The sequence below is a fragment of the Neomonachus schauinslandi genome, chromosome 9, assembly GCF_002201575.2.
Source record: "Neomonachus schauinslandi chromosome 9, ASM220157v2, whole genome shotgun sequence".
Lineage (NCBI taxonomy): Eukaryota > Metazoa > Chordata > Mammalia > Carnivora > Phocidae > Neomonachus > Neomonachus schauinslandi.
The window spans coordinates 35,878,114-35,892,919 of record NC_058411.1 but is presented as its reverse complement, the minus strand read 5'-3'; the positions used below and the strand labels follow the sequence as shown (position 1 = coordinate 35,892,919).

The following is a 14,806-nucleotide window of genomic DNA, read 5'->3' as shown; positions in this document are numbered from 1 at the left end:
TCATTAAACTATGTTGCTTCTATGTTGTGTAGGTTCCCTTTGAGACACTATCCCAGTGGAATGTAGAACATACAACTTTAAATGAAGTGGGGAATTTCTTAATTCAAGTCAGTAATGATGAAGTTGGATCATCTATTTCTAAAGAACTGAGAAGGCTGAATAAAAGATGGAGAAAACTTGTTACAAAAACTCAGCTTGTAAGTTTTTTTGTTTTATTTTTGTTTTTGGTAACAGCTTCATCGAGATATAACTCCCATCCATACAGTTCACTCATTTAAAGGGTGTAACTCAGCGATGTTTAGTATATTCAGAGTTGTGCGGCCACCATGGTCATGAATTTTAGAACATTTTTGTCACCTCCTAAAGAAACTCTGTACCCATTAGCAGTCACTCCCCACTTTCTCCCAGCCTCCCCAGCAGCCACTAATCTACTTTATGTCTCGTAGATTTGCCTATTCTGGATATTTCATACAGATGGGATCATATAACATCTGGTCTTGTGTTTCTTGACTTTTTTTCACTTAGCATGTTTTCAGGGTTCGTCTATGTTGTAGCATGTATCAGTACTCCATTTCTTTTTATGGCAAATAATAGTCTATTGTATGGATACCCAACATCGTATTTATTCATTGATCAGTTGATGCACATTGGCTTCTTCCCACCTTTTTGACTATTATGAATAATGTTGCTTTGAACATTTATGTACAAGTTTTTGTGTGGACATGTAATGTATAGCTTTCTAGTTGAAATTCATTTATTATTATAGAACAACATTAAGCATTTCTGCCTACTGATTTCAAGTTCCTTGAGAACATATGCTGAGCTTTATATAGCTTTATAGTTAGGATACATAGTGCCTTATAAAAGCAGACCTTTAATAAACAATTTTTGAACTTAAATGATTAAATTAGTCTGTTTCTTATTCTTAATAATTGGAGACTGAAGTGTTTTTTGGGAAATGCTTATACTTTATAACATTGTTATTAAGTGATAAATCCCAGAATATATCGAATATATTATGTCCAATTATTGTTGGTAATAATATATCTTCACATAAAAAATATGGGCTTTAAATTTCATGACATTTTTTATAGGAGATGAATCTGCCACTTATAAAAAAACAGGATCAACCCAATTTTGACAATTATGAAAATACTCCCCTATCTAAAGAAGAAAAACCAACTGTTGATTTTTTGACAGATATGTCAGTAGAACTTCCTGAAAATCATAATCAGAATATAAAGGTAAAATAGTCATATTTTATGTATTTCATTTGTATATAGAAATAATTTGGCTATTTAAAAAAATTTTTTTTAAGTAGGCTCCACGCCTAGTATGGAGCCCAACTCAGAGCTTGTCCTCATGACCCTGCAATCAAGACCTGTGCTGAAATCAAGAGTCGGATGCTTAACTGACTGAGCCACCCAGGTGCCCCAACTCAGCTATTTTTCTTTTGATAAAACCATATTGTTGAAACAATGGTAAATGTGATTATTGGATAACATTTAAAGTATGGTCATTTTCCACTAGAACGCTCAAGTGGATCCCTTCATGAAGGAGCTTTCAGTATTCAAGTCTGTGTCTCTCACTCGCTGAGGACTTCCACAGACATGCAGAAGCAGCCGTGACTTCTGAGCTGTGGAAATGGAGTTGATATTTTCTTCAGATGACTTTTGATTGTGTTCAGAGATTGTCCAGCTTTGGTCTAGCCCCTGGCCTGTGTCTTGCTTCCTTTCTGTACAATGGGGGACAATATAATTTTTATTTCTTGTTTTGTTGGATAATTTGGAGAATGACTTTAGATTATAAACAAGACTATGGAAAAGGAACCAAAAAAACCATACACATGTAAGATATAATACCTGTGATTTGGGAAATGTGCCTCCTTCCAAATAATAATGGATCCAATGTCACTTAAAGTAACTTTTCACTGGCTTTGGCCAGTGGCTATGATGGAGTGCCAATGTTTCCCACCATCAGGAGACCTGATCAGAGAAAATCTTGAAAGATCTGAAATTGTGCAATATGCTTTTAGAATGTAAGAATGCAGAATACTATATTCCTCTAATACATTTAAGATACGGTCTGATTAGCAACAACTTTAAGAATGTATCTGTCGTGTAAGGTGTAAAGCTGTAGCATAACAACCTATAGGATATTGAGAGATGATTAATGGGAAAAGGCTTAATTGTGTTGAAACTGGATTCTGAGTCTCTTCTTGGTGATGTTTCACAACTGCTATTGCTCAGAGTTGTATTTAGTTAAATTGTATATGAGTCTTAGAAAGGTCTATAGAGTCATTATCCTAATTTTCTAAACTTTAATCTTTTTATCTGTAAAGTGGAGATGATAGTAACTAAATGATAGGAATGATATTCTCATTAAGAAAATATATGTGAACATGGAGCGCCTGGGTGGCTCAGCGGGCTAAGCATCTGCCTTCGGCTCAGGTCATGATCTCAGGGTCCTGGGATCGAGCCCCGCATCGGGCTCCCTGCTCAGTGGGGAGTCTGCTTCTCCCTCTGCCCCTCTCCATGCTTGTGATCTCTCTCTCTCTCTCTTGCTCTTGCTCTCTCTCTCAAATAAGTAAATAAGATCTTAAAAAAAAGAAAATATATGTGAACAATTTTTTTACTTTTTAAAGTGATAAATATCATAAAGTGCTATTATCATTGTCTGAAAACTAGGTTTTAAGTTACTAAAATATGTTGAATTAGCCATCTTCAGGAAAAAAAGAGATAACTTTTTTTTTAACTGAAAATTATTTTATAATGTAAATGTTGCCATCTTCTTAGCGATAATTTTGAATGTTGTAGGCCAGGGAAGAACATGAAAAAGAAAATGAATTCATAGGGCAACTTAAAGTGGCTGAAGATGTTGAAAAACTCATTGGACAAGTGGAAATCTGGGAGGCAGAAACTGAATCTCTTTTGGAGTTTCTGAGACATCAGGAGGGTGTAGATGCCTCAGTGGAAGAACACTTGCAGGTATGAGTGTAAAAGTATTATAGATTTCATGGTTGTGGACTTATGTATTAAGATAAATACAAGATTTTAAAGTAAATAGTAATGCGGTGTGCCTGGGTGACTCAGTTGGTTGAGCGTCTGACTCTTGATTTCGACTCCTGTAGTGATCTCTATCTCGTGGGATGGAGTCCTTCATTGGGCTCTGCGCTCAGTGGAGAATCTCCTTGAGATTCTTTCTCCCTCTCCCTCTGCCCCCCCCCACCCACACTCACTCTCTCTATTTCTAAATAAATAAATAAAATCTTTAAAAAATGTAAATAGTAATAAGACTATTGTTTGAATTTTCTTTGTTCAGACTTTTAAAAATTGTATGGATTGTCATCCCTGGATCATTTGCTGAGATTTTGCTTGAAGACAGGATAGATTAGGAGACCACTAATAATAGCTATGACTTTCAATTCTTGAACTAATTTTCCTAGCTACAGAATGGAAATTAAAATATTCTCTTGTTTCCAAGGGCAATGAGGAGATGAGTAAGGATATGTTAGATAGGTCAGTGCAGTGTGAGTATAAGAGATTATATGATCTATGCTTTGAAAGCTCACCCACATCGCTTCTCGGCCTTTCGGCTAAGATCAAGTGTGAAAGCTCGCCCACTGATTAAGCCACTTTCCCTTCCTTCCTTGATGCGGGGAGGGTGACGGATATTGTTAAAACCTTTCTGTCTTTATTCTCTGGCAGTTCGGCTCATTGAGAAGCAATGAGGCAAGAGTGTGTTTTAATTTATTCAGTTCTCCTGGGAAAGAAGTTACAGTTGAGGTTTTTACTGAGTTCCAGCTCAGCTATAAAACTTATGGAGCATGTCATAAATTACAACAAGGTGGAAAGTTCCTGGAATAAAGGAATATTTATGTAATTCTTTTAAATTCACATTTCTCAAAGGTGTATATATAGCATTTTGTGTTTTCATGGTTTATAAGAATGGTATTTTTTATTGCTTTGAAAGTATTATATAAACATACCTGTGCCATCTGTCAGTGCTTTTATTTATTCTTATTTTTATTTTATTTTTATATTTATTTATTTGCTATATCTGGAATTTATTTTAGTGAAAGAAATGAGTGAGGAATGAGAAATTCAATATTTTAAAGCCTCTTACAAACAATGAAAATACAAACATACTAGAATATACTTATGTTAACAAGGAATTAAGTAGATCTTTATTAGAGCAAGATATATGGTGAAGTAAGAAATGCAAATTACTGAGCAGTACAGGTTATGTGATTTTTTAAAATGGTTTTTAAACAGTTGCTTTTTTTAAAATTTAAATTCTAGTTAGTTAGCATACAGTTCAATATTGATTTCAGAAGTAGAGTTCAGTGGTTCATCATTTACATACAATAGCCAGTGCTCATCATAACAAGTGCACTCCGATTAATACCCATCACCTACCTAGCCCATCCCCCACCCACCTCCCTCCATCAACCCTGTTTGTTCTCTATAGTTAAGTCTCTTATAATTTGTTTCCCCCTCTCTCTCTTTTTGCCCCCTCCCAAATGTTCATCCATTTTGTGTCTTAAATTCCACATATGAATGAAATCATGTGGTACTTATCTTTCCCTGATTGACTTATTTTACTTAGCCTAATATACTGTATCTCCATCCATGTTGTTGCAAATGGCAAGATTTCATTCTTTGATGGCTGAGAAGATGGAGTGTATATACCCCATCTTCTTTATCCATTCATCGGTCGGTGGGCATTTGGATTCTTTCCACAGTTTGGCTATTGTGGACATTGCTGCTATAAACATTGGGCTGCATGTACCCCTTCGAATGTATATTTTTGTATCCTTTGGGTAAATACCTAGTAGTATAATTGGTGGATCATAGGGTAGTTCTATTTTTGGCTTTTTGAGGAACTTCCAGACTGTTTTCCAGAGGGCTGCACTAGTTTGCATTCCCACCAACAGTGTAAGAGGGTTCCCCTTTCTCCACATCCTTACCGACACCTGTTGTCTCTTGTGTTAATTTTAGCCATTCTGACAGTTGTGAGGTGGTATTTCATCATAGTTTTTATTTGTATTTCCCTGATGATGAGTGACGTTGAGCATAAAACGGTTGCTTTTTTTATACTTCATGCTTTTATATCCATAGAAAAATGTGTGTTAGGATATACAGATAACTAATTCTGTGTTGATCCTGAATTATGCCCCACTGTTAGCACATTTCCTGTTGCCTAGTAGATGCAAACCAAGTATTTTTAAAATGAATGTGTGAATGATTGACTTAAATGACAACTAAGCGAGGAATGGGGAAGAAGAGCTTTTTCTTTACATTCTATACCTTCCCATTCCTGAGTTTTTTTATGTGAGATTTTGTTACTTTTATAATTAAAAAGAAAAAAATTGAAATTATAAATGAATGTGCTCAGTGTAGAACATTTAAATAATGCATAAAAGTATAAAGAAGAAAATAAAAATCATCATGATTCCACTGCTCTAAGATAAATAAAATCAGCATTTACTTAGTTGATATTAAACAATGTAGGTGGCGCCTGGGTGGCTCAGTCGTTAAGCGTCTGCCTTCGGCTCAGGTCATGATCCCAGAGTCCTGGGATCGAGCCCCGCATCGGGCTCCCTGGTCGGCGGGAAGCCTGCTTCTCCCCCTCCCACTCCCCCTGCTTGTGTTCTCTTTCTCGCTGTGTATCTCTTTCTGTCAAATAAATAAAATCTTTAAAAAAAAAAAATGTAATTTCTATATTATCATACTCATACCACCTTTGAATTGTAATTCATTTTTTTTTTTGCTGATTTGATAACTAAGAAGCAGTACCTTGTTATTATTTTAATTTGTACTTATTTAATTACATGTAAGGTTGAGCTATCTTTTATGTATTAACCGTTTGTTTCTGTGAATTATCTGTTCATGTGTTTTCTGAATTTTGGGGGGGGATCTTAGTACTTCTCTTACTGAATGTCTAAGTCTTTGAGTCATGACACATTTTCATTTGTGTGGCAAATATTTTCACCAAGTTGTTGACTTTTAAGTTGTTTATTTTATTTTACATAGAAATTAAAAAAAAATTTTTTTTAAAGATTTTATTTATTTGACAGAGAGAGAGATAGCGAGAGCAGGAACACAAGCAGGGGGAGTGGGAGAGGGAGAAGCAAGCTTCCCGCTGAGCAGGGAGCCCAATGCGGGGCTCAATCCCAGCACCCTGGGATCATGACCTGAGCTGAAGGCAGACGCTTAACGGCTGAACCACCCAGGTGCCCCTATTTTACACAGAAAATTTTTATGTTTATGTTCCTACTCTTACCCTTAAAAAGGTCACTTCACATCCAGAGAGAGTGTATCAGTTTTCATGGATAATTTCTTCTGTTTTGTAGTTTCCTATTTTATATGTAACTTTCTGATCCATCTGAGATTTATTTTTAGTATGTTGTAGAAAGCATGGTTTTGAAAAGATTTTTTTTCCAATAGTCAGTTTCTCCAGTAACATTTATTGAATTTCCTTCCAACTGATTTGACTTAGAACAACTTCATTTTAAGGTTTATTACTATTCTCTCAACTTATTTTCTGTCTATTGGCATTGTATTACTACTAGGCTTTAGTTTATTGATGTGCCTACTCTATAATGAATAATCTATAAAAGACTTTGTTTCTCAGAATCTGTACTCATATAAAGTTTCAAAATGAAGTTTTATTTTTTATTTTTTATTTTTTTAAAGATTTTATTTATTATTTGACAGAGAGAGAGAGAGACAGCGAGAGAGGGAACACAAGCAGGGGGAGTGGGAGAGGGAGAAGCAGGCTTCCCGCGGAGCAGGGAGCCCGATACGGGGCTCGATCCCAGGACCCCGGGATCATGACCTGAGCCGAAGGCAGACGCTTAACGACTGAGCCACCCAGGCGCCCCTCAAAATGAAGTTTTAAAATAACATTTTTAGAGTACAGATTTACCTCATTTTGGATGAATAGTTAACTTTTTATGATGTCATGATGAGATTAAGGCTAATGTTTAACATATAATCAGAATATTTATTGTGGTCTCACTTTGTTTTAATAGCATCTTATTGCCAAAGGCTCTATGTATGAAGAGCTTGTGTCCAGAACTGAAGATACCTTACAAATGGATATACAAAATATTTCAAGCCAGGAGTCCCTTCAACATGTTCTCACAGTTGGGCTTCAGACAAAGATTCAAGAAACCAAAGAGAAAGTTCAGGTCTCTCGTTTACTATTTCCTATTTAGTGAATGTAGTCTTTAAAAGTGAGTGGTCAGTGGCAGGATGGGGAAGAGAGGGAGGGGTTGCCCTGGAGGTTGGGAATGTTTTCTAAAATATTACTTTTGCATTTTACACATATATATTTTAAATAATTTAGAACATATTAGAAAATATCAATATAGTAAATAGGATATTCTATCCAGTGGGAAAATTAGACTTACTACTCAAAGAATGTATTTATTAATTTATAACCCACTAAACAGGTGGGCCAGGCATTGAGAATTTTTTGTTTTTGCAGATCAATATGGTAAAATTAGTTGCAGTGTTAAAAAACTCAGCTGATGCTTCACCAAACCTGGATGTCAGGCTGAAGGTGGAAGAATCACAGAAGGAACTTGACTCGTACATGACAAGGGCTGAGCAATTACTTGGACAAAGAGACAGCCGGAGTGAACTAATTTCAAAATACAAGGTGGGACTCTTTCAACCATCAAATGTAGGCTATTTATTATTGGCTACCTATCTCATTTGAAATCAAGATATTTTCATCGCTGTAATTACACACAAAGTTATTGTAACTTGGAAAAAAATCCCCAGTTTTATACGTTGTTCCCAGAAACGATTAAAAATAGACATTAACATGAAGAATTTTTTCAATTTAAATTTTATCATAGACCTGCTGAGTGGACTCAGTGGTAGTGTCAGGAGCACAGCTGATTCTATGATATTGAGCATGAATTTAATTTCTCTTGCTTTTTAAATCAGTGAAAAGGGCATAATAATTCCAGCTACCAAATTTGTTGTGAGACTTTAACTGAAAATAAGGCAAATAAAGGCACTTGGAATAGGTAAACTTGTCGGAATGTAAAATAACACTTTTATTATTAAAATGCTTTGATAAAAGTTCCATGTGGACCTAATGCTTACTGTGGTTAAAGATCCAGTGGTATTGCTCTGTATGGAGAGAGTTTCAGGTTGCTTTTTCCGGGCTTGATAGGCGACTGAAGATGTGTGCAAACCAGAGAGTCATTATTAATTAACATGTGGGAGGTGCTTGGGGGGATAAGGTCTCTACCACTGGACACACTGGAGAGGTTGAGTGATATGTGTCCTTTTGTTCATTCATTTATTCAACATTTCACACACTTGCTGAACATTTAAAATGCATTAGGCATCTTTTTTAGGAGAAGGAGCCTCTTTACTGTCATTGTGGCCTCCTTCACTTTTCTGGGCCTCAGTCCTCATTTGGCTTTCTGGATTGTGAACCAGACCGGGCCCTGTTATCAGCCATCTCAACACTGCTTTTCCCATGACCTCAGAACCCTCCCTGCCTGGTCTGTGCTGTTTGCATGTTGCTGGTCACCACCTTTAACCAGTTCCCTCTGTGGTTTTTTCGCCACTTTCATTCCCAGGTTGCTGAGAGTGCTAAACTGGGACCTTAAAGAGTCAATGGTTCTCAGTGGTTCTCATAAATAATCACTAGGCTGGACGTCAGGATGCTGATATGGTCAGCTCAGGAGAGACAGGCAGAGGAAACATGGAGGCTCCAGGCCCCTTCTCTACCAGAGAAGGAAGTTACAGGTGTCAGTCTGACACCGTTTTCCTCTTCCTGACCATCTGCCTTTTGGAATCTGAGGCAGGGATTCCCTGCCCCTCCCCCCCCCCACTCCGCCCCCTTTTATCTCTGGCGTTTAGTAAAGTAGGTCTATTTTCACAACAGAAGCAAGATCCCTGCCCTGTAGGTCCTGCCCTGAGACCCCTGGGACTCCAGGGACACACGAGTAATAGGAGCCTCTTGCCAGCATATAGGGTTAGTGTCTCCCTAGGTCGTAAATCTAGCAGTCCTCACAGAGGCCGTGGAGGAGGGCCCTGGGGCTCAGCACTGTACCTTTTCTGCAGTAGGCCCGTAACAAATGTCATGAGGGCATGAACGAATTCCCACCCAGCTTAATTGCCTTATTCCCTAGAATTACTTTTGTCCTCTGTCTCCTATAGTTTTCTGCCTCTTTCACAAGCCCCAAATTCTTCTTTGTTCTGTCATTTGCTAATTAACTAAACTAGGTTTCTGCCAGTAATTGCCAGGTAAATACTTCATACGAGCAGGTAGGTGTGAGAGAAGGAGCAGACACGTCTCTGCCCTGTTGATGCTCCCTCTGTGGGGCGGGACTGGGTTGGCCCTGGGCAAAACTTGGAAGTTGACAATGTTGAGTTGTTGCCGCATAAAAATGCTTATGCACAAGATGAAATACTTGCCTATTAACCCTACTATAAATTGTGTCTTATTGCAACACAAATACATGCTAGCATATTCTTCAGATGGCATTGCTAAAGAAGTATGGTCCTCCGCTCGCTAGTACTTAAGAATGTTACAGGAAACAGTACCAGTGGCTCATTACCCTGCACGATAATCCTTTTAATTATTTATCAGAGGGGTAACAAAAATCATTTTGAATATCCGAAGGAAGTCCTTATGTGGTTCTCAAATGTCTGACTACATTTGAATAATAAATATCTTGCAACTCTTTTCAAAATAATTCAAGAGATGCAAAAAGGATGTCAACCTCACTTTACAAAAAGTCTCCCGTCAATCTTCATAGTCTTCCAAAAGCCTCTTCCTAATTGTGCCTGTTAAAGACCTACCAAAATTGGCAGTAGAATGAGGCTTTCATGTTCTCACTTGCATTCTCTTTTTTAGGAAGCACTAATAATTCTTAATTCTAAAAGTCTGGTCAAGTATCTGAAAGCTGTTGAAGAACTGAAAAATAATGTAACCGAGGATGTAAAGCTGTCTTTGGAAGAAAAGAGTAGCGATGTCTGTGCCAAGTGGGAGGTAAGAACATGCACACGTGTCTGGGGTTCTGCTTACAGAGCTGACTCCGGGCCTGTCTGTGGTCAGTCACTGTGGGCAGTCCCCCTGTGTGCTTCGTATCTCAGCAAGGCTGATCCTGCCGTTCCCAGGGCCCAACTGGCTTCTGTGTTCAGCCAGTGACAACACGGTTTAGAGATTTGAGGGTGATTGGAGGGAGAGAAGGGAGTGTCCAAGTCCCTCTCTTGGGCAGTGTCTCTGGCGGCTGTGTCTCCCCCTGGTTGCGGGTTCCAGGGCTCCAGCTTCTGATGTCCCTTCTGTCTGGGCTCCTCTGAAGCCTCCAGGCCAGGGGTAGAAGCAGCCTTACGGCTGGGCTCATCTTCAGATCGCCTTCCGGTCCCTTCTCTGGCTTCTCTGCTCTTTCATCTCTTGCCTGATCAGTTCCCTGCATTTAATTCACTCTGAGTTAAATACTTAGTGTTTCCTGGGGCCCTAGTTGGATCCTGACTGAGACAATGCAGCAATCCATACACACACATACCGAGTTTCCCAGCGAAATAGGCATGGGCATTGGTGGCAGACAGACCTAGATTCAGCAACTATGACCCTGGGTAAGTTGTTTAACTTCTAGGAACTTCACTGATAAAATGGGGATAACCCCAACCACTTGGCAGGATTATTGCTAGGATTTATCTAACACAGAGATTGTGTTCAAGGAAGAGTGATGAGTATTCAGTGTGTGTGTCTGTGTGTGTCTAGAGAGAGAGAAAAAATAAGGTAATATAATTGAACGTCTACTGTTGAAGGGGCTCTTAAAACACATTTTAAAATAAACTTTCAAATTTTAGAACAACTTTAGATTCACAGAATTGTTACAAAGATAGTGCAGAGAGTTCCAGTATAGACCATGCCCAGTTTCTCCTACTCTTACCACCTTACATTAATATGCTACCTTTGTCACAGTTAACACACTCATATTGATTCCTTAGGTACTTCAGTTTATACTTTATTCCTATTTCCACAATGTTTCCCTTCTGTCCTTTTTTTTCCTCCTTCAGAATCCCATCCTGGAGACACAGTACAGGTCCATGCTATTTCTTCATAGGCTCAGCTCTGCGTTTTGGATATGTGTCCTCTCAGTCTGCAGCTGGCCTTCTGTTTTCTTAACGGTGTCTTTCACAGCTAACACACAGTTTTAGTTGTTAGAAAGAAAAAGAAGATACGTTTCTGGGCCTGGTATATTTTAAAACGTCCTCCCCAAAGACACAAGGACGAACCAGAATGCCATTTAAACTCCCTTCCTATCCTTTGTTACTACAGATATTTTTGTTGGTTTTTGATGAAAATCTTTTCAATATATACTTTTCCCATAGTTACTATGTGCCTCTGTGGGCTTCTTTTCTTTCTTTCTTTTTTTTTTTTTTTTTTTTTTTGCAGTTTCTTCATCATGAGATGTCTTTGTATATTCAACAACTGAAAATAGACATTGAAAAAGAGAAACTCAGTGACAATATTTCAAAACTCGAAAAACAAATAAATAAAGAAAAGAAACTAATTCGCAGAGGGAGGACCAAGGGTCTCATCAAGGAACATGAGGTAGGGCGCCTGGGTGGCTCAGTCGGTTAAGCGACTGCCTTCGGCCCAGGTCATGATCCTGGAGTCCCCGGATCGAGTCCCGCATCGGGCTCCCTGCTCGGCAGGGAGTCTGCTTCTCCCTCTGACCCTCCTCCCTCTCATGCTCTCTCTATCTCATTCTCTCTCTCAAATAAATAAATAAAATCTTTAAAAATAAATAAATAAATAAATAAAATAAAATAAAATGAAAATTTAAAAAAGCCAAGTGTAGGGCGCCTGGGTGGCTCAGTTGGTTAAGCGACTGCCTTCGGCTCAGGTCATGATCCTGGAGTCCCGGGATCGAGTCCCACATCGGGCTCCCTGCTCGGCGGGGAGTCTGCTTCTCCCTCTGACCCTCCCCCACTCATGTACTCTCTCTCTCTCTCTCTCTCATTCTCGCTCTCTCAAAATAAATAAATAAATCTTTTAAAAAAAAAAAGATTTTATTTATTTATTTGAGAGGGAGAGTGTGTGCGCACGAGTGGTGGGGAGGGGCAGAGGGAGAGGGAGCAGCAGACTCCCCGCCGAACAGGGAGCCCAATCAGGGGACTCCATCCCAGGACCCCGAGATCCTGACCTGAGCCAAAGGCAGATGCTTAACCAACTAAGCCACTCAGGTGCCCCCTTCTGCGGTTTTAATGATAAAACCCTGTCTGTAATGATAGTGCCTAAATCCCTATCTGCAGCCGAGTCCTTTCCTCTGCGCTCCAGGTTCTGAGTAGTAGATATCACCAGTGTTCTTCAGAGACCTGTCATTCAGGATGTCCAAAACCAGCCAATAATATCTCCTCTCACACTTTGCTTCCTCTTGTGTGTCTTGGTCACGAAGGGCAGTGTCGCCTGCGAACTCCCCTTCTCCCCGTCCCCTTTCTTTCCCACTCAGCCGTGATGGAGTAGGGTGCCAGGCCCCCTCGGTTACTCTTCAGAACACATGCTTCTTTTCCTTCCTATCCACCAGTGTTGCCATTGCCCTCCACCCGGGTTATTCTCCCCGTGTGATGATGGCCACATCATCTTCCAGACCCATCACCGGAGAGACTGCTGTTCGTTGAGAACAGCTGGAGCCTTTTTCCTCTTGGCTCTTCCTTCTGGTAGGAGGACCTCTCTCTGCTTTTACTTGGAGGACTCGTCCTTGTTCTTTCCGCATCTCCCTCAGATGGTTCCCGCGTGTGAGGTAGACTTTCTCTGACTCCTTACGGCAGACAGTTGCTCTCATAACACTTGTCACGCTAGGTGCACATTGTGTGGGTGACGACTCTAGGGGAGGAAAAGGGTTTCTTCGTCCCTGGGGTCCCTGAGAATGGAACTGCCAAAGACAGATGAACAGGAGAAAAGCATACAGATTTTATTGAATTGTTACATGCACATGGGAGCCTTCACAAGAGAATGAAGACCCAAAGAAGTAACCAGAGAAGGAATTTTTTATACCTTTTAGACAAAGAGACCACACATTTGCAAAGAATTGACAAGACAAAGATAAAGGTTAGTTTGACAAGGTTTGTTTGCAGATTCCTCTGGTACTGTCTTTGGGCTGATGAGAGAGTCTGTCTCTAATAAAAAGAAACTTTTATTGCCGGCCGTTAGGCAGAAAGCGGGGAGCTTTTCTGTGTTTACTGCTTCTTAATTGCCTTTAGCTCAAAATAATTTTCACATCAAAAAGGCATATTTTGGGGCCCGTCTGGCTGGCTCAATTTATAGAGCATACGACTCTTGATCTTGAAGTCATGAGTTTGTGCCCCATGTTGGGCAGAGAGATCACTTAAAAACAAAGAGGCAAATTTTGGGGGAACATATTCTGGTTTCATTCACTGCCTTACTGGACTGTGGTGAATCCCTTTCAGGCTGACTTCCTCATCTTTGTTTCTCGAGTGCCCATGACCACACCAGGCACACAGTGGATGGCCTATGAAAGAATGTGGCGTTGAAGTCACACACATCTGTTAGTTTCTAATCCTTATGGACTAATCATGTAAACTCATTTGAAGCACATTTCCTGCTTTATTTCCTCAATCAGGCCTGCTTTTCTGAGGAAGGCAGTCTGTACCAGCTAGATCACCACATGGATGTCTTGCGGGAGCTGTGTGAAGAGCTGACTTCCCAGAAGAGTCAACAAGAAGTGAGGAGAGTACTCAAAGATTATGAACAAAAGATAGAAAGACTTCGGAAATGTGCTTCCGAGATTCGTATGACACTGCAACCCACGATGGGAGGAACGTCGAAAAGCAAGTTAGTGCTTCTGAAGACTAAATACACATCAGGGGAAAACAAGATGAAGCTCCTTCTGAAATCAAATGACAAGGAGTGTTCTTTCTTCTCTTTTAGGCGTGATTTTTCTTCCTCTATTTTAATATGCACTTTTGATTCCTCCCTAGGGAGACCATGAACACATCTGAGAACGGAGGAAGGAATGCCCACAGTGAGGTGCCATCTGCAAAATCACATGATCAGCCATCAACTGAAAAGGTGTTAAATGTAGATAATGTATTTTAGAAGCAAACCCAATGAAAAAGGCCAAGTGTACAGTAATCCACTTCTCATTAATTGTTGGTTTTAATTATCTAATTATTTTCATCAGCTGAAAATTCCCGTGTAAATAATGCAAAGAAGATTCCTTTTCCAAGAATTACAACACAGCAAACCAAAGCTGTAGTGAGCGTCACTTTATCTTCCTCTGAGGATGCAAACAGGTCTTTCAGAAGGAGACCATTTGCAGCCATTATGAATACACGTTGTCTGTGGATATTCCTATTGAGGGTACAAGAGGTGGAGTTTAATCTGGACAGATGCCTCCGCTTCACTGAGCTGAACTAGTTCATTTACCGTTTGTCTTTTTCTCAGTATAATGTCCTTTACTTTCCTTGGGGATTGAATTTTCTGAATTCTTGAATTTTCAGTAAGTGGGCATGGGCTAGATGTCACAGCCCAGACTGCCAGTCGGAAGCTGTGGGAAAGGACGAGGTGTATTTGACTTCAGAGGTCTGCTTCTGCGTGTTAGGCTTCTGTCCGCTTTCGACTACGGCTCTGTGGCCACAGGCGGAGACCGTATTTAGGGGTTGGGAGAATACACCATTTCTGTGCTGACATACCAATTAGAAGGTGAGACTCAGTGTCATAAATATCCTCTGTCCTCCGGGAAGACCTTTCTCAGAGCTGAGAAGCTTCAAATATGTTGGATTATCTCCTGGTTTGG

At 39.7% G+C, this 14,806-nt stretch overlaps 1 protein-coding gene across 1 annotated transcript in view; it reads left to right on the top strand.

Annotated features, from left to right (window-relative positions):
- LOC110590731 (nesprin-2-like) overlaps positions 1-14,806 on the top strand; it is a 255,228-nt gene that overhangs the window by 55,094 nt on the left and 185,328 nt on the right. Inside the window, 9 exon segments of the mRNA XM_044918082.1 lie at positions 33-197; positions 1,095-1,244; positions 2,817-2,987; positions 7,037-7,195; positions 7,495-7,668; positions 9,892-10,026; positions 11,440-11,598; positions 13,631-13,842; positions 13,989-14,079. Coding sequence (XP_044774017.1) covers positions 33-197; positions 1,095-1,244; positions 2,817-2,987; positions 7,037-7,195; positions 7,495-7,668; positions 9,892-10,026; positions 11,440-11,598; positions 13,631-13,842; positions 13,989-14,079 — 1,416 coding nt within the window.